This window comes from Pteropus medius, unplaced genomic scaffold, assembly GCF_902729225.1.
Source record: "Pteropus medius unplaced genomic scaffold, Ma_sr-lr_union100, whole genome shotgun sequence".
NCBI lineage: Eukaryota > Metazoa > Chordata > Mammalia > Chiroptera > Pteropodidae > Pteropus > Pteropus medius.
Window position 1 is genome coordinate 4,951,810 of NW_024354911.1, and position 27,357 is coordinate 4,979,166.

The 27,357-nt window shown below is 42.5% G+C and overlaps 1 protein-coding gene and 1 pseudogene across 10 annotated transcripts in view; both read left to right on the forward strand.

Moving 5' to 3' along the window:
* The first annotated feature begins 6,034 nt into the window (after nt 1-6,034).
* Nucleotides 6,035-27,357, forward strand: part of PARP6 (poly(ADP-ribose) polymerase family member 6) — a 25,744-nt gene continuing 4,421 nt past the window's right edge. Inside the window, exons 1-20 of one of the 10 annotated variants that reach the window (XM_039856610.1) lie at nt 6,035-6,193; nt 7,368-7,624; nt 9,690-9,888; nt 10,518-10,595; nt 11,329-11,423; nt 11,860-11,920; nt 12,162-12,252; nt 12,699-12,765; nt 15,317-15,466; nt 16,399-16,609; nt 17,130-17,183; nt 18,922-19,017; nt 19,628-19,720; nt 20,313-20,438; nt 21,639-21,704; nt 22,631-22,698; nt 23,953-24,001; nt 24,250-24,362; nt 25,119-25,191; nt 25,880-25,949. In XM_039856610.1, coding sequence (XP_039712544.1) covers nt 9,886-9,888; nt 10,518-10,595; nt 11,329-11,423; nt 11,860-11,920; nt 12,162-12,252; nt 12,699-12,765; nt 15,317-15,466; nt 16,399-16,609; nt 17,130-17,183; nt 18,922-19,017; nt 19,628-19,720; nt 20,313-20,438; nt 21,639-21,704; nt 22,631-22,698; nt 23,953-24,001; nt 24,250-24,362; nt 25,119-25,191; nt 25,880-25,949 — 1,564 coding nt within the window. In that variant the 5' untranslated portion in view covers nt 6,035-6,193; nt 7,368-7,624; nt 9,690-9,885. Of the gene's footprint in view, nt 6,194-6,231; nt 7,625-9,689; nt 9,889-10,517; nt 10,596-11,328; nt 11,424-11,859; nt 11,921-12,161; nt 12,253-12,698; nt 12,766-15,316; nt 15,467-16,398; nt 16,610-17,129; nt 17,184-18,921; nt 19,018-19,627; nt 19,721-20,312; nt 20,439-21,638; nt 21,705-22,630; nt 22,699-23,952; nt 24,002-24,249; nt 24,363-25,118; nt 25,192-25,879; nt 25,950-27,357 lie in introns of those variants that run through there. The other 9 variants (XM_039856611.1, XM_039856616.1, XM_039856614.1 and 6 more) reach the window with 9 other exon arrangements.
* Nucleotides 8,240-8,358, forward strand: LOC120598023 (uncharacterized; annotated as a pseudogene).

Below are 27,357 nucleotides of genomic sequence, written 5' to 3' on the forward strand. Positions count from 1 at the left end.
CAGGATTCACAGCTGAGGCCCTCAGGCACCAGAACCCTCAGCTCCGTCTGAATGCTAAATGAAATAAAGATTTAATTTTGGAGAAAAAAAAAAGCATTCAGGTGTGACTTGGAGGATCAGGCTTTTTCTCTTGAACTTTCCAAGCCCCAAGCTCCAGTATCTCCTGTTGGATTTCCTACCTGTATGCTTTTGTTTTCACTCCTTTAGTTGGGGGAAGAGAATCTGGCTTTTATAATCTATAAAGTGTGTGATTTTCTGACCCTTGGCAGTCTAGCTTGCTGGCCACAGGCAGAAAAGGCAACTCTAAACAAAGCTGTGTATAGCTCTGGTTCTGCCAGCCTGGAAGAAAGCTGAACTGTAGGACCTTATCGAAAATCTCGAGAAGAGGCTAGCAGACTCCAACATTCAGATATCTTCCCAATGTGTCCCTGAAATATCCATCTACGATGGATGCATGACCCAAATCTCAAGATAAAGTACAAGATCATTTACAGATGATTTAATACGACACAACAGGGATTTCTAACTTCTCGCCAAGATTTATCAGATCCCCACTGCTGATCAGATTTCACTTTAGTTCTACCAATTTCATATTCTAAGATCTGTTGTTTGCATATGCCATTCCATTTCTGTATTAGGACTGGTTTAATTACAAGTGATAGGAACCCAAACAAGCCAGCTTAAGCAAGAAGGGAAATGTTTAGTGTTATTACTGACTTCAGGTAGGGCTGAATTCGGGGCTCAAATATCACTATGTGTCCCTCACTCCATCTCTCAGAGTGCTGCTTTGCTTTGTGCCTTGGTCCCATTCTCTTTCCTGGCACACTTTCTCCATGTCGCACTAAGTGCCACAGCTTCCATCTCATATGTTCCTAGCACCATGGCCTCAAAAGCAAGAGACCTTTTATTAAAAAAGAAAAAAAAAAGCAAGAGAGCTTTGAGGGGAAGATTATGATCTGCTTGTGTCATAGACCCATACCTAAACTAATCACTTTGGTCAGGGTGATGGAGTCCCCTGCCTGGCCTGACGGGTCGTGTATCCATCTCTGAGGAGTGGAAGAGGGAAGGGGGAAGACGTGCCATTTTGACTGTCAGCTCCACCAAGTACTTATGAAGTGTAAAGACATGTCCTGCATGGTCTGGATAATCATGTGTCTTACAGATTATAAAATTCAGCCTGGATGGAGTATAGGATGCAGGTGAGGGAGTGGTGAAAGTCAAGTAGAAGGCAAGTCCAAAGGAAAGGTATAAGTTTTATCCTTGGGTCAGTAGGGAGCCATGGGAGGATTTCCATAGAGGAGTGACACGATCAGATTTGGGTTTTAGAAAGATTCCCTTAGGCAGCTAAGTAGAGAATAGGTTGGAGTAGATACTGAGACAGGTGATCTAGTTAGGAGGCTAGAACAATTGTTCTGGTGAGAAGGAATGGGAATATGAAGGAGAGATTTATTTAAGATGTATTAAGTGGTAAAATTTAAGATGTTTATGAGGTGAAGTTGGTTCAATTTAAGTGAGGATGGGAGAAGTCCAAGATGCTTTCCTCCCAGGGTTCATATTGAACATGTCATAGGTGCTATTTACTACATTAGGAACATGGAAGAAATGCAGATTGAGAATATGAGTTTGCCTGTGAGACATTTGAGTAGAGTTTTCTAAAAGGCAACTCATTCAAAAGGAAGCTTCAAACACAAGAGGCAAAAGATGGAGATTTGAGAGTCCTGATCACTTGCAGTCAGTGTGTCACATAGGCTAATTTAAACAGAAAACCCATTTGTTGAAAGGGCTCTGGGATTGCAGGAGACGCAGCTTGGAAAATAAGCAGGAACAACGGGAGGCCAATCCACCAAAGCAAAACCAAAATTAAATGCCAGGACCAGCCCAATGACAATACTGCCACTGTCATCATCACTAGACACTGGATGTCACCAGACCAGTACCCACACCACTACAGCCCCCCAGCATGGGATAAAGCTGACTCTACTGTTGCCATTGCTACCAGGATGAATTATCCATGGTTCTATTTTTCTGAATAATTTACTCCAGAATCTACATTTCTAGTGGCTACTTGGCCAGGCCTATGTCACATACTTCTGTTTTAGTTGCCAAAACTCTAGGAAAGCGAAGACCCAACCATTTCGATGTGTGTCATGGAAGGACACACATCCAAATGTGTGTCCAAAACTTGTAACATAGAAAGGGGATTCAGATTCTGGACATCCCCAAATTATCAAGGTCTGCTTCAGGTAGGTGCTAATAAGGTCACTGGGAAGAGTGATGAGGGTAGAAATGAATGTGGACTGAACTGGCTTTGTTTTGTTTTGTTTAACTTAAATAGTGAACAACCAAATAGTCTATTAAGGATGCTGTGAAGAAGCCCTATGAAGTGTAGGAAGTAAATGGAAGAGTGTAGCCCATAGGAGCCAGCAGAGGAAAGGGATGCAGGGACAGGGTGCTCGACAATACCAAATGACATCAAGTGGTCAAATAAGTTAAGCTGAAATTTTCCAATGGATCTGGCACTTTGGAAGTCATTTGTAACTTTGGTGAAAGTATTTTCAGTAGAGATTTTCAGGAGCGGTCAGATGACGCTAGGAATAAATGGGAAGTAAAGAAGTGGAGATGGGAGTGTAGACTACTCCCTAAAAGCTTGGTTGAAGGCAAGAAAAAATGTGCAATAGCCAGTAGTGTGTGGGATTGAAATTGGAATTTTTAAAAAGATGGGGTTAATTGATCAAGTTTAAATGCTGAGATCGAAGAGTAGGGGAGATGAAAAAGTTGAATATCCATGAAGAAGAGGCATAAGTGAAGGAGGAAAGGGATTGAAATGCATATCACAGTGAAAGGATTAATCTTGGATTTGAAGGGAGACCTCTCTACATCTGAGAAAGAAAGAGGAAGAGAGATTCAAATATTTGGAGAGTGTTGAAAAATGAGAGTTTCCCTGATAGCCTTTATTTTCTCTATGAAGCAGAATGGGGGATGGTGGCAGAAGTATGGAAGGACTGCTGAGTGCCCTGAGGGCCCAGCTGAGGAGACTGAATTGTCATAACTCTGTATTGGGTATGAGTTTAGTTAACATGAACAATTTATTGTAGATAAAGGTGACTTATAGACCCCAAGGTCAGAGGGCCTCAGGAAGAGCCTGGGAAACTTCCAGAAACAAAAGAGCAGTCTCGCCATTTCTGGTCTCTGCCTCTTCAAAGCTCTTATAAGATCCTGCATGTGCATTGTTTTAGAGAGCAAAACCAACTCCTTCCCCAACCACTCTGAATTTCTATTCTTTGAGACTAAGGCTATAAGTTCTGTTATTTTATGTCCCTCATTTGTTTGGTGGCCCAGGCTAAGTGGCAAAGTGAGAAGAAGAGGGGCATCAAAAAGAAGAGGGAGTCAGAAAGGAAATGCTGAGGCTATCCAAATGTAAAAGTCACTGGAAAAATTCCAACTGAGGCCAGCTCAGGAGAGATAGAGATAACATGTGTTTGTACTACTCGGGGCCAAAGTCTTCCATAAGTGTGCTGTGTCCAGCTAAAAAGAGGGAGTGAGGAAGGAAAGTAGATCCAAAATAAGCCTTTCCCCATTAGTGCTGATAAAAATGAAAGGAGGTCTGGCCATTTCTGAAGTTAATAACCATAATAACCATAGTCACAACTTGAATTAATGGACTACTGTAAGTTCTCACATAACATCATCCATATATTCTTGGAACCTAGGACTTTAATCGAAATCATGTAAAAGGAAACCAATTTCACCACAGGCTAATTGATGTCAACAAGCGTGAAGCTCCTCAGATTTCTGGTCACAAAACATCACCAAAATTCTAAATAAAGACCCCAAACACTTCTAATATTAAACATTGATAAATGTGAGCCATACATACATTTAAGAAAGATTAATAAAAACAATAATTATTTTCCAACCTGCTCATTCCAGTTCAGGGTTACAGGTAGCTGGAGCCTCTTCAGCATCTCAGGGCACAAGGCAGGACCCACCCTGGATAAGGTGCCCATCAATTGCAGGGCTACTCACACCCACCCGTATCACTCAGATGGGACACAGGTCAGTTCACCTGACATGCACATCTTTAAGATCTGAGAGGAAACTGGAATCCCCAGAAAAAGCCTACACAGACATGGAGAGAAACTGCAAATTCCACACAGACAGTAGCTGGGCTAGAGGTTAAAAATTTTTTTTTCATCAATGTTATAAGGAAATGACATGTAATGAAACAATGTTATTTGAAGACCTGCTATACTTCCTAGTCCCAGGTACAGTGCTGGTTACTTTATATCTACAGTCGATTCAAACCACTTGGGTTCGAATTGCATGGGTTTGAACTGCTTGGGTTCACTTAATATGTAGATTTTTTTTCAAAAAGTACACAGTCGGCTTTCACTATCCCCAAGTTTCTGTATGGAAAACAGGATTTTTTCTGATTCATGGTTGGGACTCTGGATGCAGAGGGCTGACTGTATGCATTGTTCTACACCCTCTTATACAAGGGACTTGAGCATCCTCAGATTTGGGTATTCATGAAGGATTCTGGAACCAATCTCCTGAGGATACTAAGGGCCTATAGCTAAGTTCTGGGGGGAGTCAAAAGTCACATGTGAATTTTTGATTGGGAGGGTGCCCCTATGCCCCCATGTCGTTCAAGAGTAAACTGTATTAGGTCGAACCACTGAAATTATAGGAATTTGACTCTTTATATCCTGTAAAATGGCACTTGCATACGTTCCAATCTCCCACCACATTTCATCCTCACCACAACAGCCCCATTAAATAGATATTATTGTCCCCACTTTACAAATGAGAAAACTAAGACTCAGAAATGAAGCTGAACCGTCAATGAGTGCTGAAACCAAGCTTTGAACCCTGCTGACGAAGGAACCTTCAAATTGTAGAAAGCTTTTTTTATTTGAGCCAAGATTGTGAGGACACACCTAGAAGCAAGTTCTTAACTGATTAAGAAAATGCTATGGACAATGGCAGTTTTGCAGCTTATTTTATACGTTTAAAATCAAGGGAGAGAAATTTAAGGAAAGTTACACTGAAATCTATTGGTGGTAGATGGAAAGGAGGGAGAAAGCTAAGCAGGGAAGTGTCTGGTATTGGGTAGAAAGTAAGATGGAGAGTTACATACTTCTTTTACATTGCTGGGTACAAGACAGTCAACATATACCCTTTACAGTGAATAGAGATAGTATACGGGCAACAAGGTAACAATGAGCACTCCTGTTCTAATAGTCTTGTGCTGGTGGTTGTGACTTCAAGGGGTCTAGAAAATAAAAATTACTTTGACATTTCAAGGGTATGTTATCCTGGATGCATAAGAACAATGGATAGGAATTATTGATGGTAAAGACTGACCTTTGCGGAGGAGGCTGTAGGCCTGGGACCTGACTACCTGCCATGACCTGCCCAGTTAAAAATTTATGAACAGACCATCCTGCGTGGTTACTTTCTGTCAATGAGCTTGCTAGGCCTGCTGCTAGCTCCCTGAGCTTGTCAGGTCTACTATGTCACCCCTTTCCTTCACAGCCCTTGTCTGAATTGGTCAGCGTGCTTTCCAGCTCACTACAGCTGCCAGGGGAGTAAATGTATTAAACTTAAGAATTAAAAGACCCCTGAGGTGTTTGACTCCCACTGCAAACCACAGTCTTAGAAGCAGCAGAGTCTTAGAAGCTCCATCTGCAGGCCTGGCCGCTAATGCAGAACGGTAGCTGGGGACTGCCTTCCCTACGCATTCCTCCCAACCACACGGGGCGCCAAATGCCAACAATGTATTTCTGAGGGCCCTCTGAGAACCCTCAGAGCCCCTTTTGTTTCTCCACGCACACGCCCCGACCCAAGGCGCAGGTGCCACCCCCGCTCCGCTCCCCGTCCTAACCAGCCACCACCGCGCAGACGCCCAGAGCCTGGCGTCGGCGGGGACGTACGCGAGGGGGGGCGAAAGCGCGCCCGGGGCAGGCCGCGTGGCGGTTGGTTCCGAGCGGGCCACGTGGCCACGGCATCGCCGCGCGCGCGTGCGCAGAGTGGGTCAGCGCGCCCGTGACGGAACGACGAGGCGTGGGGGAGCGCGACCTCGCCCGCCCGGCCGGCCCGGCCCCCGCCCCTTGGCCTACCGCTCCGCCCCCGCGGGGCGTCCCGGGCCGCTCGTACCCTCAGCGGCGGCCGCGCGCGGCCCGGGGTCGCCGTGAGTACTCGCGAGGCCAGCCTCTGAGGCGGTCGGCACGGGGACGGGGCGGGGCGGCCGAGCCGCGGGAAGGGTACCGGCTGGGGTGGATGAAGTGAAGGGTCTTGAACCGAGTGGTCTCCAGGAGCCAGACAGGCTTCGCTCAAGGCCGGGCTGCTGGCGACACAGATTGGGCACAGAGCTTCTTCCCCGGGAGGCAGGTGTTGGGTGTCTTTGGGGTCTCCGGAGGAAACCAGAGAAGAGCTCTAACTACTCCCCCAAGGGAGGCCTCGGGGCCTGTCCTGGAAGGGCGGGTGGTAGCCAGTGTTTTGGGGGCAAACCCGGTCCTCTTCCTCCACTGGATACCCGAGATAGCGCTAGCCTGCGAGAATCGCCCCTCTCTGGATTCTCCCCCGCACTCTTTGTTCAGTGGCCTGGTCTTTTAGAGAAAGGAGCTCTTGATATGGAGCAGAATAACCCCCTTTTCAAGGACCGCAAAGCCGGGAGTCAAACTCAGAGTTTAGATGTTGAGATCTTTGACCAGATATAAAGTTGCCACACAGAGAAGCGCCTGTGGACCTGGAGAAAGACTTTTGTGATCCAGACTTGAGGCTTATTTACATTTGGCTATTCCTACGAAAATTCATAAAGCGTTCTGTGTTAGCTGCCATCCAAACTAAACGTTGAACTGAACGACACCCTTCACAGTCTGTATTTGGCCTATCTTCTCTTGAAAGGTTCCTTCCTTTATCTCATTTAGATAAGTCAGGTCTTTTTTGCTTCATTAACAACTCCTTTAATTAGCTGTAACCATATCACATGAAGATTGGATGTTATTAGGACCTGTCAAATGTGCTTAAGTTTCAGTCTCACTATACTAAGCAAGTTGCTTGACCTCCGTACACCTGTGTATTGTAGGTATAATATGAAAGCTTTGAAATAGGTCATCTTTCAGGCTTATTCCTCTTGAAAAAGTCTGTGATTCTGTGAATTCTATGACATCACTCCCCTTTTCCCTACTCTTCCTCTTTTAAATTCATTCTCCATCTCTTCAGAGAAATGGGCATTGAGTAGAAGGTGGGAGTCCCTTTTACTGAAACAGCCTGGTTTGAAAAATATGGTTGTGTCTGAATTGTCTCTTCCCTGGACAAGAAAAATTCCCTCTGAATTACCTTTTTTTCCCTTGTGGTAACAGCAGAAACCAAGCAGCAACCGCCCTTGGAGAGAGGCTATTTATTGACTTCTACAGTGACAAAGACCTCGAGAAAGTCGATACTTCTGGCCTCCGCTGCCATCATCCTACCACCCAGCCCAAGACAGCCTAGGCTGGACATTAGTGCCTCCCTCTTTGTTCCTATGTGATCACCCAGATCAGCACCTGACTGTTTATTTTCAAGTCTCAGAAACTCAGCCCCCAGATCTTCATATTCTGGTTCTCAGCTGCTCTTGAAGGTGAATGGAACCTTCCTTTTTAAATTCATTTCTGTATGGTTTTGTCTATATGTAGATGCATGGAGGTTCTTATATGTATCTGCCCTTTGGCTTAGGTATCTAGTGGACAGTTCATTCATTCCCTCATTTAATAACTGTGTATTAAGGGGCTGACAATTTAGGCAATAAAAAAAGTCAAAGCCTATGCCAACACAGAGTTTACTTTCTGGTTGGAGATAAACACAATAAACAAACTTTCTGTATGTCAGAATGTGATAAGTACTATGAGAAAAATAAAGCGGGGAAGGGCGATGCATAGTGCTAGTAGGTATGTGTTGGGGTTTTGCTATTTTATATAGATGGTCAAGGTGACCTTAGAGCAGAGATCTGAAAGAGTGAAGGAACAAGCCTTGTAGATATCTGAGTGAAAAGCATTCCAAGAAGGGAGAACAATAGGGACAAAGGCTCTGTGGTGGGAATATGCTTGTTATGTTTGAAGAGTAGCAAATAGGCAGTTGTGGAGTCTCAGGTAATCTTCCCGATCACATTTAGAATCGACTTTTTAGGGAGAGCCCCTGCAAGAGTCCAAGAATAGTCTCTGATTTTTTAAAAAACTTTTTATAATGAAAATTTATAATCTTCGGCCATGCCACCCTGTACGTGCCCGATCTTGTCTAATCTCGGAAGCTAAGCGGGGTTGGGCCTGGTTAGTACTTGGATGGGAGACCACCTAGGAATACCAGATGCTGTAGGCATTTAAAAAATGAAAATTTACAACTATACGCAAAGGTAGAGACTACAAGAAACCCTCATGTACCCATTACTCAGCTTCAGCAGTAGTCAGCATTTTGCCATATTTATTTCGTCTATCTCTTCTCCTCCCACCATCTTTTTTTTTTTTTGCTACTAGAACAGTATTTAAAGCAAATCTCAGATGTCAGCTATTTCATCTCTAAGAACTTCACTTGCAGTTTGCTTCTGCATATTTTGATGGGTCAGGCAGCACTGTCAGCTGGGGCACTGCTATGCTATTTGACCTGGCATTGTGCCTTATGTCCCCATCCTGGATCTGTTGCCAGGCTTAAGTTTAGGTATCTGAGGAACAGACTACAGGCCCTTTGAACACACAAGGATTTAGAACAGTAGTTCTCAAATTTTACTGTGTATCAGAATAACTTGGTGGGCTTGCTAAAACACATTACTGGACCCCATCTCTGGAGTTTCTAATTCATTAGGTCTCAGTATGGGTCTGTGAGTTTACATTTTTAACATTCCCTGGTGATAATTGATGCTGCTGATCTACAAAGCCCACTTGAAAACCAGAGATCTAGAAACTTAAGGTTCAACAGAACCATATTAGAGACCAAGAACAACTCTGTTTAAGGTTGGAGTGGGTGAGACTGAGATATATGCAGCTAGAACTGTGAAGTCGCTTTTGTGAAAGGACTAGGGGTTTGTTTTTTTCCTGAGCGTTCGTTGGGATCATTACTGCATTTTTCTTTGCAGAGTAGGTTCCAAATTGAGTCCAGGGCATTATTTTGGCCATGACAACTCAGACCATGTCTACCAGAGAATGTTCAGTGTTGTTGAGGGCTCTTTAAGTTAGCTGTGATTATCATATAAAGGCTTATTGTGATACCGTTGTTGAATAAGAAATAGTGACTCAATTTGGGGAAGAAACTAGGGGTAAAAACTCCCAAAAGAATCTCATTCTGATGGGAGTTGGTACTGTGAGGAATGTACTAAATGAACTGACATGACAGAGTAGCATAAGCGTTTGGTCCTGCCACCATCACTTTTTGCTTCAGGATTGATACAATATTATGAACTAGAGTGGAGACTTGTCCCAATCCCAACTCTTTAGCTTGAATGGAACAGTAGTGCCTTATGTTTCTATAGTGCTTTCATGGTTCATTATCTTTGAAGAATTATATATACAAGTGTGCATACATGCTTACAAGTATGTTTCTTTATGTACAGATGTCTGTATATGTGTATAATAAAAGTGACTTCGTAAATGTGTGCTTCTATATATACCACCTAGCTTTTAAGTGTGACGAAACCAATTGTTGTCTACTTTCCACAGGACAGTGACTTGTTATCACCACAACCGCAGAGCCTGCCATCCTCAGCAGATCTCCAGTCAGCTCCTGATATCACTCCCCTTCCTTGTCTGCCTTTGGGGCCTCCTAAATGCCCATCTCGTTGGCCTGGCTTCAGCTGGTGGTATGGAGGGGTGCTGCCTAGCACTGACCTGGGAGTGTGTGTGACCCACTGATCCAATGGTGAGAACTGACTGCCCACCCCTGCAACTGACCATCGAGGGTAGAAGGGACAAAGCGCCCACCTCACCTTTTCCTGGTTATTTTCCCTTTTGGAAGGTATAGTGGCTATATGAAGTTGAAGGAAGGAGAAGGCATGGAAACAATATTACTTGGTGTGTATATAGGTGAATTTTCTTGGGAAGGAAAGGGATATAAAGGGAGTGATAAAACAAGAGAGCTTAGATATGCTTTGGAGCTGCCTTGAGTCCCTAGATGATTCTAGAGGAGGCCAGCTTATACTAGAACCTAGATATGCCTAGGAACCAGCCTTGACATTGAATTCTTCTGCATTCTTCCCTCATTGCCTACCAGGCCCTCAGTCATACTTGACACTTAAGAAGGCCAAAATTCCCTACTGTTTTTCCCCATCCCACCAAGTCAGAACTAGACCATGGATATGACGAGATCAGGAAGAAGGAGATGCTCCCAAAGGGCAAGGTGAAGGGAATGAAGGGATTAGGGCCTCACTTATGCTATCCCAGGGAACTTCCCATTCTTTGTGAAGATCTGTTTCCAGTCCTATCATTCTACTTCATTTCATGGGTTAACAGGGACCAGCAAAGGGTTGTATCCTTATTTCTCATTACTAGGACATCAAAGGCCAGTTCTGGAATGATGATGATTCAGAGGGAGATAATGAATCAGAGGAGTTTCTCTATGGAGTTCAGGTGAGATTACATCCAAGATCCATGTTGGACAGTCAAAATGTGTACTCTCTGGATACATCAGGAGTGAAAGAGATTATTCCGGACCAGAGATATAATGTTGATGTGGTCTGAACATTATCTTTTCAAAGATGATAGAGCCTTGCTCTTTCCTGGGACTCATTACCTTTCAGAGTAAACTACATCCTCTGTACATGGAGGCTACCCTTATGTTCTTAGTTGGATATAATTATTTTCTGGCTCTTCCTTAATTAGCCAGTGGAGTCATTTTAATCATAGGGTCAAATTTTTAAAAAATTATCCTGCCAGTGATTGCTTAATGCCATCACTATCCAGGGCATTAGCCTGAGCAAGAATGTTGGACTCTTCCGACAGGACCACTCAGTTAAATGCTATATTCAGTCTATTCTGAGTTCTCATAGAAGGGACACCTGAAGTGTCCTGGTCAAGGTCTGAGAGGAAAAGCTGGAAACTTAAGGATATGAACTTAGGCAAAGCTGCCTGTAGTTGGACTACTGAAACTTCTTAGAGTGGTGATGGGGCAGACTTGTCTGTCAGTGAAATCCCCAGCAAGGGCCACCACCAAGAGTCCCTTCATGTATGCAGCTTTTTGCTTATATGTACTGCTCTTGTTTGATTTTCCTATTCCTGGTGTTTCTTCAAGTTCTTTTTATTTTTCACCTCTCTCCCCCTCTGTCTTCTTCCACTCTCCCGACTGTTTTTCCTGCTGATTCAGGGGAGTTGTGCAGCTGACCTGTATCGACACCCACAGCTTGATGCAGACATTGAAGCCGTGAAAGAGATCTACAGTGAGAACTCTGTATCCATCAGGTGGGACTCTACTTCAGAGGTGGCAGGGGAGCAAGCTATTTCTTTCTGAACTATTAAAATGCTAGAGGGTTTTTCTTTTTATGATAGGGAGTCTGTGGGCATTGATAACTTACCAGCTTAGTGATAGAATTGCTCAAAGTACTTAAGCTTGGCTGACAGGAGTAAATAGGGAAATACAGCTGCTTTCCTTAGAAATTCCCTTTTATCCTTGATCCCTCTAGGCTGATAGTTTCACCTTTGAGGTAAGAAGAGGCTTCTGAACTGGAGAAGGCCCTGATCATGTAGGCCTAGAAACTGTAGCCAAGAGTCTATATACAGAAGTACCTCTACCTTTCCCTCTCCCTGGCCCCAGGCTCAGTTCTCCCTCCACCTCAGCATCTGTTCCCTTCTTTTCTCCCTTAATGAATCTCACTTGTGGTCACCTGTATCTCTATAGAGAATATGGAACTATCGATGATGTGGACATTGACCTACACATCAACATCAGCTTCCTCGATGTAAGTGGTACTAGTACCTGCCAACAACATGTCTAGCTGGACTTGTGGATTTTGTCATGGAGGCCAGCAGTCATGTTCCTGACTGCTGTATTTGGAACACATATTCTTCATCCCTGTCTTTCCTAGGCCATCAGAAGACAGTGGTGTGTACTGTCTTGTGCATGTGCATATCATACAGGAAAGACTCCAAGTCCATTCCTCTCTGTTACTAAACTGGAAACTATTTCCCGTACTCTTTTAGGAGGAAGTCTCTACAGCCTGGAAAGTCCTTCGGACAGAACCTATTGTGTTGAGGCTGCGATTTTCTCTCTCCCAGTACCTTGATGGACCAGGTAAAGGCCGTGACTTTGGGCAAATGGGTTCTCTGAGTCTGATTTAATGCAAAGTCCTAAATTAAGCAAGACAGAGAAAAGCTAGAAACAAGACCCTTGGGTGTAATCTGCAGGCCATTGGTAGGGGCTTTCAGTCTCTTCTCATTGGTGTCTTCATTACTGGTTACCTGATAGCAGTCCCCTCAAATCCTTCTTGGTTAATGAAATTGTTTTCTCTGGATATTACTTATTCTTCCCCTTCCCTTTAACTTCCTCATAGAAGTTGAAGACATTTGAAGTTGGCCAGGCAGCTCCCAGAATTTCCCCTCTGCCACAGATGTTTTCCTTCTCTATTACTGTTTAAGATACCTTTAGGGTCAAGGAAGCTAGTCCACTGAACCTGGGGCTTTGAATTCCCAGGAGGATAGAGATGTGTATGTACTAGGAGCTTTCTTTTCTCTTTGCAGAACCATCAATTGAGGTTTTCCAGCCATCAAATAAGGAAGGGTTTGGGCTGGGTCTTCAGTTGAAAAAGTAAGAACTTTGATATTTCTGGTTATGGACATATGAGGGAAAGAGAAATGGACATATGTGGATGGACAGGCAGACCTTTGGATGGGATGTTTCCTTCCAAAAATGTCTTTCTGAGATATGCCCAAGAAAGACTAAAATAAATTTGCAGAGCCAAATTTATGATTAGGCAGAGGAGCCTGTGGTTCTGGGGTATCTGGCATTGAGACTTCTTGGAGGTAAGAGGAGAGGCTCATCAGTACTTAGTATCTAAGGAACAGTACAATCCTGGAATTAGAGCCATGCTCTTCACATTTCCTCTTGTAGTTTCCTCACAGTGGGTCTGTAGGAGCTAGACAGTTTAAGTATATTAAATATGTTGAACTTGCTAAGTATTTGGTATACAAAGAGAGCTGAACTAGATTTTACCCTCAGTGAAGTTCCGAAAAGAGTCCAGTGGATACATGTTCTAATACAAGTGAATATGGAAGTTTTTGAAGGAACACAGAAGAAGGAGTGGCCTATTCTGGGGGCAGGTGAAGGGCTCTGAATGAATGGGAGATGATTAATGGTTTTCAAGGATGGATAAGAGTTGCCCATGTAGACAGACTCTGAGAATGAATAACGTTTGCTAGGTCATAGTCATGTGAAGCAGCATGTATGCAGGAAGCTTCAAGTAGTTAAATATTGCTAATAAAATGCAAGAGAAAAGTGATAGGAACTGAAGCTAGAGAAATAGGAAGAGGTTCAAATCAGAGAGGGTCTTGAGTGCTTATATTGTAGACAGTGGGAGCGTTGAAGGGCTTTAGGAAAAGGAAGGACGTGGTCTTTTTAGCTTTAGAAAAATCATTCTGCTAGCATTGTATTAAGTAGGAGGGAGTGAGATTAGAGACCAGAGCTAGTTGAGTAGGAGGCTTTCGTAGAAGACCAGACGTGAGATGAGGGCCTGAACCAAAGTGTGACTATAGGTGAAAATTAGAGATGATAGACTACAGAGATTTATGGGGTATAAAATCAATAAGACTTGAAAATTGACTTGGATATGTTGCATATGGTCATAAGCCAAGGAATAGTGGAAAGTTACTCCTGGGTTTCCATCCTAGATGTCTGCATAAATTGTAATACCACCAGTTTAAATAGGGATTTAAGAAGAGAGGCAGGTTTGTGGGATGAGGATAGATAATTAGTTTTATTTTAAACATGTCGTTTAGAGGTGACTTTGGTATATTCAAGTGGAGATGCTTAATATGAAGATTTGGTACTTATAGGAGACATTAGGGTTGAAGATATATATCAGTGTATGGGTGGAAATTACAACCAGTGTAGAATATGAGATTGCTAAGAGAGAGCATGATAGAGTGAAAAGAAAATAGGATCAAAGACAAAACACCCTTTAACACTCAGACAGAATACCCAAGAAATTAGCAGCGTAGGCAGAGGAAGAAGAAACACTGAAGGGAGGTCAGAGAAGTTAGAGAAGAATGGGAAGAGAATAATGTCACAGAAGACAAGGATAAGAGTTTCTACAAGGAGGGCCAGATGCCAGAGAGGATAAGTAAGAGCAAAATTTAGGAATTTCTGTTGGATTTACCATCGAGGTGAGAATAATTGCAGTGGCAAGGGTAGAATATATTGAGAAGTGAGTGGTTGGCGACAAAATAGAAATAATCAGTATGGATCGAGTAACTTAGATGAGGATAGGAGGGGAAGCGGGAGAGGTAGCTAAACTGAGGGGCAGCAGTGTGAAACTTTTTGTAGACTTTGGGAAAGGATTTGACAGGAGAGGAGCATGATTGACGGATTAGTATCCCTAAAGAGGCAAGAAGGAGCTGAGATCCAGAACACAAATAAAAGAATTGATCCTTAATAGGAGGGTTACCTTGTCTCCAGAGAATGGAGGGATGAGGTAAGGGTGGAAATGGGAATACATTTTGTAGTAGGGTTGGAATATTAAAGAGGCCGATATCTGATGACTTCAGTTTTTTCTGTTAAGAAGGGAGAGAGTTAATTGGTTATAGGTGAAATTGCTTAAAGAAGATGGTAAAGATTTCGAATAATAAAGTAATGCTAAGGAGAATTGATTAAGGTCAAATGAAAGGATTGACGAGACTAGTTGAGGGCCCAACTAAAGTCAGAAACCATAAATTTGGGATGTGATTTTTCACGTAATAATGTCAGTACCTGTCATGTCCTTAGTCCTTTTCTTCGCTATTCCCAATGCAAAGGGTGGTACCTCTATCCTGCTACAGTATAGTCATTCTTGGCAATAAATTCCAAGGTTCACAACTTTTGAAGGCTCACCTTTGAGATTTCCCTTTAAAGGCAAAGCATCTCAGAAGTTTTTTGGTCCAGTAGACTAGATAATAGGAGTGAGCATTTACCCTCCAGGGTAAAGAGGTACATTTCCATGTGCTAAGGTCATACGGGAGGAGGGGGTGTTCGGACACATTTCCTTACCACAACTAGCTTTGGTGTCCCTGGGTCTGAATTTTAGATTAGGTGCCTTTCGTAATCCTATTTCTTGACTTATTCTCTTGCCTGAGTTTTCCTGAGCCTGTTTGTTTTGATTCCTTAGGATCCTGGGTATGTTCACATCCCAACAATGGAAACATCTCAGCAACGATTTCTTGAAGACCCAGCAGGAGAAGAGGCACAGTTGGTTCAAGGCAAGTGGTACCATCAAGAAGTTCCGAGCTGGCCTCAGCATCTTCTCTCCCATCCCCAAGTAAGTACTCCCCCAGGAGCTGATCATCTCTAATCACTTTAGTCTTGTCTAAGTGCCCACCCTACCTTCTTGATTACCTAAATTTATCTATTCTGTCCTCTCCCTAGGTCCTCTGAATTTTGTACCTTTAACTACTAACACCACCCACATAGTCCTGTCCTTTATGTGTCTTTTTCCTTCTACTTCTGACCCTAATAGTCATACCTTGTGCTTTAGGTAAAACACAATACCTAACTCATGGTATACATTTGGAGAAATATATGCTATTCTCTCCATCTTTCGTTTATTTGACCCTCATCCTTATTCCCTCTCCTAAGGAGGCAAAGTCAGAGAACAGGCATCATCTCATTGCTCTTATGCTAGGGTATATTGATTTATTATCTAGTTCTAAAAATATTGGCTCCATTTTCTGGCCCCAGGACTACATCCCCCACTTCCTGTGCTTTCTGATCTTCCCAAAGGCAAATACAGACCCAGATTTGTAGCTTCCCAGGCACTGTTATTGACAGTCGGACATCAGGCTCTCTGGGATGAAAATACTTCTTTCCTAGTACTGTGTTTAGCACTCAATCATAAGTGTGTAAAGACACACACACACACACACACACACACACACACACACACAGTAAAACAGGGATCTCTTCCAAGGATCATTCCATACCTAGCCTAGATGCCACAGAGAGTGACCCAGGCTTTGCCTCTGCCTACCCTTTATCTTCCAATCAGAAAAACACACAGATAGTGACATGAAAATCAAGTCAGATGTGTGATCTACTTGTTTAACAGTGTTTAGATCCAGTGGAACTCTCTTCATATGTGAGTTCCTCTTTGGCTTAGGTCACTTCACTCATCTTGACCTAGGACCTACTCGTTTCCAAACCTCTTCTACGGCTCAACTGAATCCCCAGTTTTGTCACTTCTTGCTCTCCCAGGTCTCCCAGTTTCCCTGTTATACAGGACTCCATGCTGAAAGGCAAACTTGCTGTACCCGAGCTTCGGGTTGGACGCCTCATGAACCGTTCCATCTCCTGCACCGTGAAGAACCCCAAAGTGGAGGTGTTTGGCTATCCTCCCAGTCCCCAGGCAGGTCTCCTGTGCCCCCAGCACGTGGGCCTCCCTCCCCCAGCACAGACCTCTGCTTTGGTACATGGGCTGGGGAGGGTTTGACTTGGGTGTCAGGTGGGTGGGAATGGAATTGTGGGAGTACAGTTTCTCAAAATGGGTGGCAGTATGGTTTTTTAGGCATCACAAATCAAACCTGGGCATGTACCAGGAGTGAGTAGAATGGAACATATTTTTTTAATAGCTGAAAACATATCTAAATTGTTTGGCAAGCTTATGTTATAGTAGGCCATGAAGCAGAGAGTCTGGGGTTAGACATCCCAATAAGATGTCACATGATTTTATTAGGTTGTGATTAGGACTTGGCAGTCAACTGCTGTATCAGTCTCTTCTACCTACCTTGAAGAAGGTTAATGACAGGTGAGCCCTTTTCAAGAACCTTTGGCAGAAATGTCTAAAGGTCTCTCCAGCTTTGGGATTACTTCGGCTGATCGGAGATAGGGCTTAGCTATTTTAGGAGAATCCAGGTTAAGGGTGTGAGGGCTATCTAGGCGCCTGCTTCATAGGAGGCTTATGAGGTCTGTTTTTTTACTCTCATCAGGTCAGTGGTCACTGCAAGAATATCCCCACTCTGGAATATGGATTTCTCGTCCAGGTAAATCAAATCCAAAACTTCATTCCAAAGCTTTTCCCGTTTTCTGACGCATTTGATCCCCTAACATCTCCCAGCTCCTCAGTCAGTTAAATGTTTCCTGAGTTACCCTCCTCCCAGAACTATACTAAATATGTGTATAGGAGAAAAGAAGGTATAGTTACTATTTCAAGAATGGTAACTCAAGAAGCTTTCAGCATTACTTGGAAGACAATACTTACAGACCATTTATGACCAAGTGCCAAATGATGCACTGCAAATCTTAAGTGTCAGGGTATCAAGATGAGAAAGGAAATGACACTAATTTCTTTACGATTTCCACCATCCTTGCTCAAGTAGTCCAGTTTTTCTTGCAGACTTCTTTCATTGCTCAGCCACTACTGGTAATTTCTTCTTTTTTAAATCTTTTTATTCCTTGGACGTGCTTTCACTTTTGATCTCTGTTACCTTTGTTTATGTCATTCCCTCCACTGGCCTTCCTTTCTATATGTGCCAATTACAGTCAAGGCTCAGTGTCACTTTTCCTATAAAATCTCCATTACTCCAACTGTATGAATTACATGGAAGTGATGTCTTTTCTCACTGAATTTTTATGATGCTTTTTTTTTTTCCCCCTTCTTTAATTCTCCCTCCCCACTTCCACCCCTGACCTATGGATGTTTCCATTTCCCCTTAAGAATTGGATCTCTGAAGGTGGAGCATCCACTCCCACCCGCTCACGGCGTGTACCCGGGGCCTGGCACACCCAGGGTATATAGTCTATGGCTCCACCTGGGGCGTGAACCCAGGACCTTTTGCATGTAAAGCAGATGTGCTAATCACTACACTATGGAGCCAACCCATGATGTTTTTTGTTTTATGTGGCATCTGTGTGTCACATACCATATCCTGCCTTGAATTGTAATTAATTTGTATACATACCGCATCTTCCCTATTGCAGTATAGAGTCTGAGAAGACAATCTTTTATATTATTGTATAATCAAGGAGACCTTTCACTGAGCTGGGTACATCATAGGCATTCAGTAAATGTGAATGAATAAAAGCCCTTGCATATCTCTTTACCAGCCCCAGAGTATGTGAAATGGGAACAACTTGATTAATATACAAACTACCTGGCTGAAAAAGCCATGTTAAGACAGAGTGTTTAAAAAAATACTTTAGGATATTGCTGCATGAACTCTGGATTTTTGTCCTCTTCCCAGCACAGAGTTATATCTGTGATTGTGACCAGTGGATGGGGTGATTGTTCTAGGTAGTCGAAATGGCTTCTCAGGCCCCGCTGCCATCTTATCATGAACTCAGTACTCACCTGTCCCAGAGAGACAATCTGTAATTACCACAACTAATGTTAATAGTTTGATTAATACCTGTTAATGTTTATAAAATACCTTCACAGAAATCATCTCATTACTCTGAATATCTCATTGAGGAGAATGTCTCACTTTATAAATGAAGAAACCAAGGCTCAGGTTAACTGGCTTTCCCAAAGTTATATGATATTAAGTAGTGACAAGGGGAATCTTAACCCAGGTCTTACCATGGCTGGTCTTATTTTTATTCTAATACATAGTTTTAGCTTTTAAAGTCAGGCCATCATCAGTTTAACTAAGAGCAGGACTCAAGAAGAGATTCTATCTTAGGCCCAGGGCTGGGAGGGTGGAGAGTAGCTGGAAAAGAATCTCTGAATTTTCCCCATATGTGTCTGTACTTCCAAAAGACTAGAATATCTTCTCTCTCCAGATCATGAAGTATGCAGAGCAGAGGATTCCAACACTGAATGAGTACTGTGTGGTGTGTGATGAGCAGCATGTGTTCCAGAACGGGTCCATGCTCAAGGTATGGCCCCTGCTCTGTGATCCTCTTCCTTGGACCCTTAGCCAAGGCCCCTTCACTCTGCATCTCGCCTTTATTCCTTTCTTCCTGGGTCTCTGGTAAAGGCAGAGTTCTGTCCATACTCCCTGAGACTCTCAAAATAATTGTTTTTCTCAAAACAAATCTCAGCAGTCTTGTTTGGAAAGATGAATATATGTGATTATTTTTGAAGATATAATCCCCACCCAACATTTAAAAATTGGAATCAGATATTGACCAAAGTGATTGGATATGATACTGTCCTTAAGGACTTTCAAGTCTAGGTGGGTAGACAGACACTTGACTATAAGTGTATAGAAGAGATATGAGCAGTGTTGTGGAAACTCAGAAGAGAGAGCATCTAACTATCTAAGGAGATCATAGAAGGTTTCATGGAAGAGACAACATTAATTCTCAAACTTGTCAGTAAGGCATTTTAATTAAGACTTCACTTATTTATAGTTTTCTCCTGACTAGAGGGCCCCAAATTCCTATCTCATTCTAACATCCGAGGTCACGATTTGTCCTCTCTTGCTACAACACTTTCTTGTTTCACACCCTTCCCCACCACTGACTGTTTAATATGTCCATTCAGCCAGCTGTCTGTACTCGTGAACTGTGCGTTTTCTCCTTCTATACACTGGGAGTCATGTCTGGAGCTGCAGAGGAGGTGGCCACCGGAGCAGAGGTATGGGAGAGGGAAAAGCTATAAGGAAACTGGGATAAAAAAGGCTGGGGAACCTACCACTTTCACTCCTTGGAACTTAACCTCCAGAAATGCTTTTCATATGTAAGGATATTCATGACAGTGTTGTTCGCAATAGTAAAAAAAAAAGGATACAACTCCATCTGTAGGCAGTCCAATTAAAGAAATTATGGCATATCTTACAGCAGAAATACTATACAGGTATTATTTATGGATACAAAATTAAGAAAACAATAGTATGTATAGGACAATTCTTTTTTTAATTGCTTATATAATAAAATATTTCCACAGGAAAACTATCTGGAAAGATATACATTACACTTAACAATAGGTACTTCTGAGAAATGAGATTTGTTTGGGATGGGGGGTGGTTTTTATCTTTTTAAATCACTGTAACTTGAATTTTTAGAATGAGTTTATATTTTCTAATTAAAAACCATAAATATTTGCTTTTAAAAAGAACAGCAGAGAAACATGCTGAGACTCCAGAAGGTAGACCTATGCTGGATACTGTGTGACTCATAGCACTGGGAAATCATTTATCTTCTGCCCCCTTTCTCTCCTTTTCCCGAAGGTTGTGGATCTGCTGGTGGCAATGTGTAGGGCAGCTTTGGAGTCCCCTAGGAAGAGCATCATCTTTGAGCCTTATCCTTCTGTGGTAGACCCCACTGATCCCAAGACTCTGGCCTTTAACCCTAAGGTATAAGTCATTTGGGAAGAAAGTCAGGGCTGGGGAACAGAAACAGTAAAAGATAATGGGAGACTATGAGCTGTCATTCTAGTTTATACAGCAGCTTAAAATAAGGGTCAGAAGAAATGAATCACTTGTTTTTTGGGAACTCTTGAACCCTAAGCTTTAGCTGATTTAGAGAATAAATAACTGAGTTTATCAGAAGAAGGGGAGAAGAATTAATATCAGTTATGTCATGAAAGAAGAATGTAGACTCTGGAGCAAGACTGACTTGGATTCCACTTGAGACTCTGCTGTTCCCCAGCTGAGTGGTATTAGGCAAGTCACTTAATCTTTCTGAAAGAAAGATTCTATATTCTTACAAAGGGAATAATGTCTACCTTGCAAATTGTTATAGAAATAAGGGATAATATATGTAAAGTATCTCATTGCTCAGGGTTCTCCAGAGCAACAGAACTAATAGGAGATATGTATATATATAGAAAGAAATTTATTGAGTTGGCTCATATGATTTTGAAGGCCGAGAAGTCCCAGGACCTGCAGTCAACAAGCCAGTGATGTAAGTTCTAATCCAAAAGCCAGAGGTCTCCAGATCCAAGTCCAAAGGCAGAAAAAGACCAATGTCCCAGCTTTAGGAAGTCAGGCAGGAGTTCCCTCTTCCTCTGCCTTTTTGTTCTTTTTGGGTTTTCAACTGCTTGGATGAGGCCCACCCAAATTAGGGAGGGCAATGTGCTTTACTCAGTCTACTGATTGAAGGGTTAATCTTATCTAGAAACATCTTCACAGACACACCCAGGATAATGTTCGACCAAATGTTTGGGCACTCCGTGGCGCAGTCAAATTGACACAATTAACCATCACAAGTACCCAACAGTGTCTCACTATTATTCTCATTGCTATGTATCATGTACTATACCAGGTTTTTTACATGCGTTATTTAATCCTCAGAACATCTATATGAGGATAGTGGAATTTTTATCTTCATTTCCACACAATAATACTGAGGTTCAAGGAAGTTAAGTAACTTAATCTGTTATTCCCAGTTGGTAAAAAAGAACTAGCATGTGATTCTATAACTGTCCGACATTAAATCTGTGTTCTTTCTGTGACATTTCCCTGGGGCCTAGACATTAGCCCTCTTTTTCATCAGATCTTATTCTCCTCCACTTTTCTTCATCTGGTTCTTCTCTTCCTATTGATTCCCCACAGAAGAAGAATTATGAGCGACTTCAGAAAGCTCTGGATAGTGTGATGTCCATCCGGGAGATGACCCAGGTAATCTGCCCTTTGCCTGTTCCCTGTTCTCTGCCTATGCTGCTCAAGTGCCCTATTCTGCTTTGAATTCATGGGAATGGAGTGAAGATTTAGAGATGCTACTCAGATTGCTCACTGTGTTTTCTTTAGTCTTCTCTCTCTAGCCTTCCCAGTCCTGTTCTGTTTTGTTAGCTCTCTTACTCTTTCTCACTCCTAATGTCTCAACCTTTACCTTTGCTGGTAATTCCTTCACAAGTTGTTCATATTTAATGTTTTTTTCATAATTCTTAGAGAATTAGAGAAGTAAGGGAATGACATCTGCCCAGGGTTGGGAGATTGAGGAGGGGGGCTTGGAGGTAAGGAAGTAGACCCAGGGGCCTACATCTTCTATCCTTCTAGGGGTGGGGCAGCCACATGGAGCAGTGACCATCCTTTGACTCAAGGCTGTCCCTCACCAGACTTCCCCACCCCCTCGTCTGCAATCTCTGCATGAATAGACATTCATTTGTACTCATTTTCAGGTGGGCCTCTTCTCAGCAAATCCTATATATCACAGTTCAGATTAACACATAAGATACTCCAAGGAGGGATGATTTACTTGTCAGAAGAACTCTGCTTTATGTAAAGTTTTACCACAGGATTTCTTAGCCTGTTCTTTCTTGACATTGATTGTATTTATTTTTTGGTTTACAACAAACTTTTTAGGGCTGTAGGAATTGCATAAAATGAGGGAGACCCACCTGCATGTTGTTTTGTAAGCATCTTAAGTCATTTTCATATTTATGAGTCTTCCTGATCTGACTGGGCTCCTTGTGGGTGGGAACCCCATCTCCTCTTGCCTTTGTGTGGCCTTCAGTGCCTGCCTTGCCCTGGGCCCTGATAGTCTGTGGAAAGTGGGAGGGCTTCCACCACTCCTGGAAGATAACCTTATGGCTGTTGTCTTACAGGGCTCATATCTGGAAATCAAGAAGCAGATGGATAAGCTGGATCCCTTGGCCCATCCTCTCCTGCAGTGGTATGGATAGAATGGTTCACCCTTCCCACAGTAAGGTCAGGGGCATGATATTAGACATGGAACATGTACCTTTTCTTAGAGGTGGTTTCAGTCTTTTTCCTGAGGTTATAGGTATTATGGATGCTTTTCCTTGGGGTTCTATTGATATACCTAGCCTTCACAAGAACTCAGATCCTGCAGGGAGCCCACAAATTCTGAGATGACGTTTCAACTTGTTTCCCAATAGGTTTTTGAGGGCCCCTTGCATGTAAGAATTAACACTCTTCATTTCAAATAAGTTTCTGTGGATCCAGGGAGGCCTTTGTCCCAATTCTACCCCCTATCCCTGTCTCAAGGCCTTCTCTGTTGATGGAGACTGTCGAGGGCCTTGAGGCATTATTGTTTTTCCCTCTAGCAAAGATTCTCACCATTCTCTATAACCCTCTACCCGCTGGCCTCCCTCCCTGATCTTGATTTCTCTTCTGTTTTCCTAACATAGTTCTTCCCTCTCTTCTTAGTCAGCCTTTGCTGTCAGTACTTTCTCAGTGCAGCATGCTCCCCATTAATATGAGGAATGACTAGGCATAGACCAGCTGGGATGATATCACAAGTACATGAGTAAAGCACAAAAAAAACCAAACTGTATCCACCATAAGAGATAATGCTTTCTTACTGGGCCCTCAAGGTTTTATGCCTTTGTTCTCCGGTGTCCTCTGAGTTCAGCCTACTTATAATCTAGTGTATCCCTGAATTCTCAGGAAGGTTGTTCTAGTTTCTTGTTTCTTTCTCCAGCCCAAACAGTAACTTTCTGTCCATTCCTCCCCATCCCTGAGAGGCTTTAGGCTTCCTCTAAGAGCAGGTGGGATGGCTCCTGAGCCCTAGTTCTAAATTTCTAAATCCCAAGGATAAGTTGTCACCATCCTAATACATACCCCTCCTTTCTTATTTTTTTTAGCACCTCGTATGTTCTTCCTTTTGTTCGTTCCTTTTCTCTCCCTAGATGTAGGAGCTCCCCTCCTACCCTCTCTTCCATCCATTGTTTAACTAGCAGTAACTAGATGGTCTCTGGTCAGTAGCTTTCCTTTTACATTTTTATACACAAGTATTACTACCCACAGGAATACTCAGATAGTGACCTGGCTATTTCACAAAATTCAGACAGCCCTGGAATCTTTGCTTCTTCTCCCAGGGGCACAGCAAGGCTGCTGCTTTGTTCAGGTCAGCCTACCTATACATTTATTCTGTCCTTCTCTTTTTTTCTCTGCTTTATCTTAGGATCATCTCTAGCAACAGGTCACACATTGTCAAACTACCTCTCAGCAGGGTAAGTGGCCTTTCTCCCTCTAAACACTAAATTTCTGGTGAGGGGCAGGGAGGGGGTCCAAACCAGCCAACCACATTGGTCCTAAACTTGCCTGGTTGGCTCTGTCCATCAACAATAGTCTTTGGGCCTAAGCATATTTCCCTTATTTGGGGTCATCGCAAGCCTAATTTGCTCCCTATCCCCAAATCCTTCCCTTCCTGATCTCCCATTCTGTTCTGTTTTCCTGACCCCACCCCCACCCTGGGCAGCAGCTGAAGTTCATGCACACCTCACACCAATTCCTCCTGCTGAGCAGCCCTCCTGCCAAGGAGGCTCGGTTCCGCACCGCCAAGAAGCTCTACGGCAGCACCTTTGCCTTCCAGTGAGGAGGGTGGAGGCGGGAGTTGGGTGTGGGGAGGCAACAAATAATGTAGGGCACTGGGAGGGCAAGTTCACTTAAGGAATGTGAGTTTGTGTTATCTGTGTCCATCAACCAGTCAGTTAACAAATATATATTAAATTCTATTGTGGTAGGTGCTGTAGAAGATAAAAAGGTACATATAGTCTTTACTCTTAAGCTAGCTACTTAGGATGTAGTTGAGGAGAAATTACATTTATATTTAAAAAAGATATGCTTGAAGGAACAGATTAGAGGGATAGATTTTAAAGCTGCTTTTAAGGAAATCAGCAATTGATGTCTCATTGTGGGAGGAGAGCGAGAAAGAGCGATATTAAAGGTAATTTAAAGGGAGTGGTAGTACTATTTTCTCAAAATAGACATGAATTGAGGACCGGAAGCCATATTTGGGGTTAGTGATAATTTTATTGGGTTTGAGAAGAATTTAATTTGAAATGTAGGAGACTAGGCAAATAAAAATACTGAACCAGCAGTTGAGGATTTAGGATAGGACTAGCTAAAGCACAGAAGAAAAGATGGGACCAGAAATTAAGACGTACGGGTTAGCCACATACACATCTTGCATGCTGTGACTTATATCCGTGTGCATGTCCATTGCTAGGTCTATCTGTGTCCCTCTTCATGTCCCATGTGGGTGAGAATGGGTGGGAGTGACAGTCTTGGAAGTGTTCCTGGGAACCTCATACTGTGAGAAGACATGTATTCTATCCTGCGTTACAGTGGGTCCCACATTGAGAACTGGCATTCGATCCTACGCAATGGGCTGGTCAATGCATCTTACACCAAACTGCAGGTGAGGCTGTGCCCCTTTTCCCTTTCTCTCTAGCCCCCTTCCTGCACCCCTCAGTTTTAGGGAAGGCTGGTCTAGAGTACTCAGCTCTTTTTGCCTCAGCATCCTCAAATCTAGCTTCCCTAGGAAGTCGGACCTATATGTATATAGAATGAGTGTGGCTATTGTATATTTAACCCAGGCAGGGTTTTTTGGTGGTTTGGGAAATGGCAGGAGTTTGAGTTGTTGATTACAACCATTAGATAAATTAACCTATTAGAACTTTTCAGTTTATGTGAGTATTAGTTCAGAGAGTTGATATAGGAGACATGTCTTTGCCCTTTCAGATTCCAAGGAATGGTAATTGTCCCTTCTGGTTACCCATTCTATCATCCCTTCTTTTGGGTGCGGGGAGGGAATCTGCATCTGTACCAAGATCTGGGGACAGAAGCATGGATTCTGAAGGACCAACTCAGTGGCTCTGCAATTCCTCACTCCACAAGGCATCAGTATCTAGTATTTCATAGGCAAAGGGGGTAACCTGCATCCAGTTTTCAGCCAATCAGCTTTTCAAGAGTAGCTGCCTAGAGTTATTTGAATGAGAGAGAAGGTAAATGGAGGGACAGAGGGCTGGATAAGCCTTGTGGCTGCCTAATACACAGCCATGGGAGGGCCCAGGCTCATATTGCTCATCCTGGTGTTTTCCTGCAAGCTGCATGGAGCAGCCTATGGCAAAGGCATCTACCTGAGCCCCATCTCCAGTATTTCCTTTGGATATTCAGGTAAGAAATACTCTCTGGCCGCTTTGACTATTTACACTGCATCCATTTTGTGAATACGTGATCTGTGCTGTCTCCTTTTCTTCCATCATAGATACATAGTCTGTTTTTCTCTATTTTCTCTCATTAGAAATTCAGATTCTTTACAATTTGAGGCCAGTTATCTCCCTTTCTCTTAGGTAGTCCTCTTATCCATGGGGATGGTTTTATTTATTGTAGGGGCTTGTCCCTTGAGATGTGTTAGGGAAAAACTGGGAGATGAAACTAGGCTTTTTGTATACCACATTTTTGGTGTTGGCAGTAATCTGTCATTATAAATTGTGTGAGTGCATATACGCATGTGAGTTTATGTGTGAATATATTTGAAGGCTTGAGTCCCTTCTGTTGGCCTATGTATCTAGAGATGTTCTTTTCCTGTTAACAAAATGGATATATTCTTAGAAAAATATAATTTAAAACGGACTTAAGAAGAACTAGAAAGCCTAAATAGCCTTAAAACTATAAAATACATTGAAATAGTAGTTCAAAATTTTATACACACACTCGCCTCAAACATAAGCTCACCTAGCTCAGATAATTTTCAAGTGATTCTTAAACCAACCTTTTAAGGAATAAATTATTGCATAGTTTTATACAAAATCCAGAGCATAGAAAAAGGTGGAACTATAAATCATAAAAGATAGTTAAATTTTACTTTATTAAAACTTCAGAAGACACCTTAAAAAAGTGAAAAGACAAGCTACAAATCAGGAGAAGACACTGGCAATACATGGAAGCATGAAAGATTAGAAATAAAAGTATATTTTAAAAATTCTTACAAATCAATAAGAAAAACACAACCCAATAGAAAAATAGGCAAATAACATAAATGGGCATATCACCGACAAAATGACCAAAAAATAGGAAAAGCTGTTTAACCACTATTAATCAAAGAAGTAAAATCAAGACCAAAATGACTTACCATTTAGCACTCATGTGGATTGGCAAAAATTAGATCTGGTAATACTTCTGATTGAATCAGAGGTTGTAGAATCAGAGTCTCTTTTATTGTTTATGGAGATATAAATTGGTGTAATCACTTTGGAAAACAAGTTGGTATTAAATTTCATAAAACTCAGAAATCTTATCACTTTGACCCAGCATTTTCATTCCTGCATATGTGCACCCAACAATGTGTTTAAAGTGATACTGTTTGCAACAGTAAATCTTGGAAACAACTCAAATGCTCACCATCAGGAGAATGGATAAATACATTTTAATACATTCTAACAATGGATTATTTAGCAATGGAAGTGAACAACCGTGACCCTTAACAATAAGGAAAAATTTTAGTGATGAGTTGAGTGAAAAAAGGCAAGCCCAGAAGAGTCCTGTATGCTGCCTTTTTTATATTGCTCAAAAGCAAAATTCA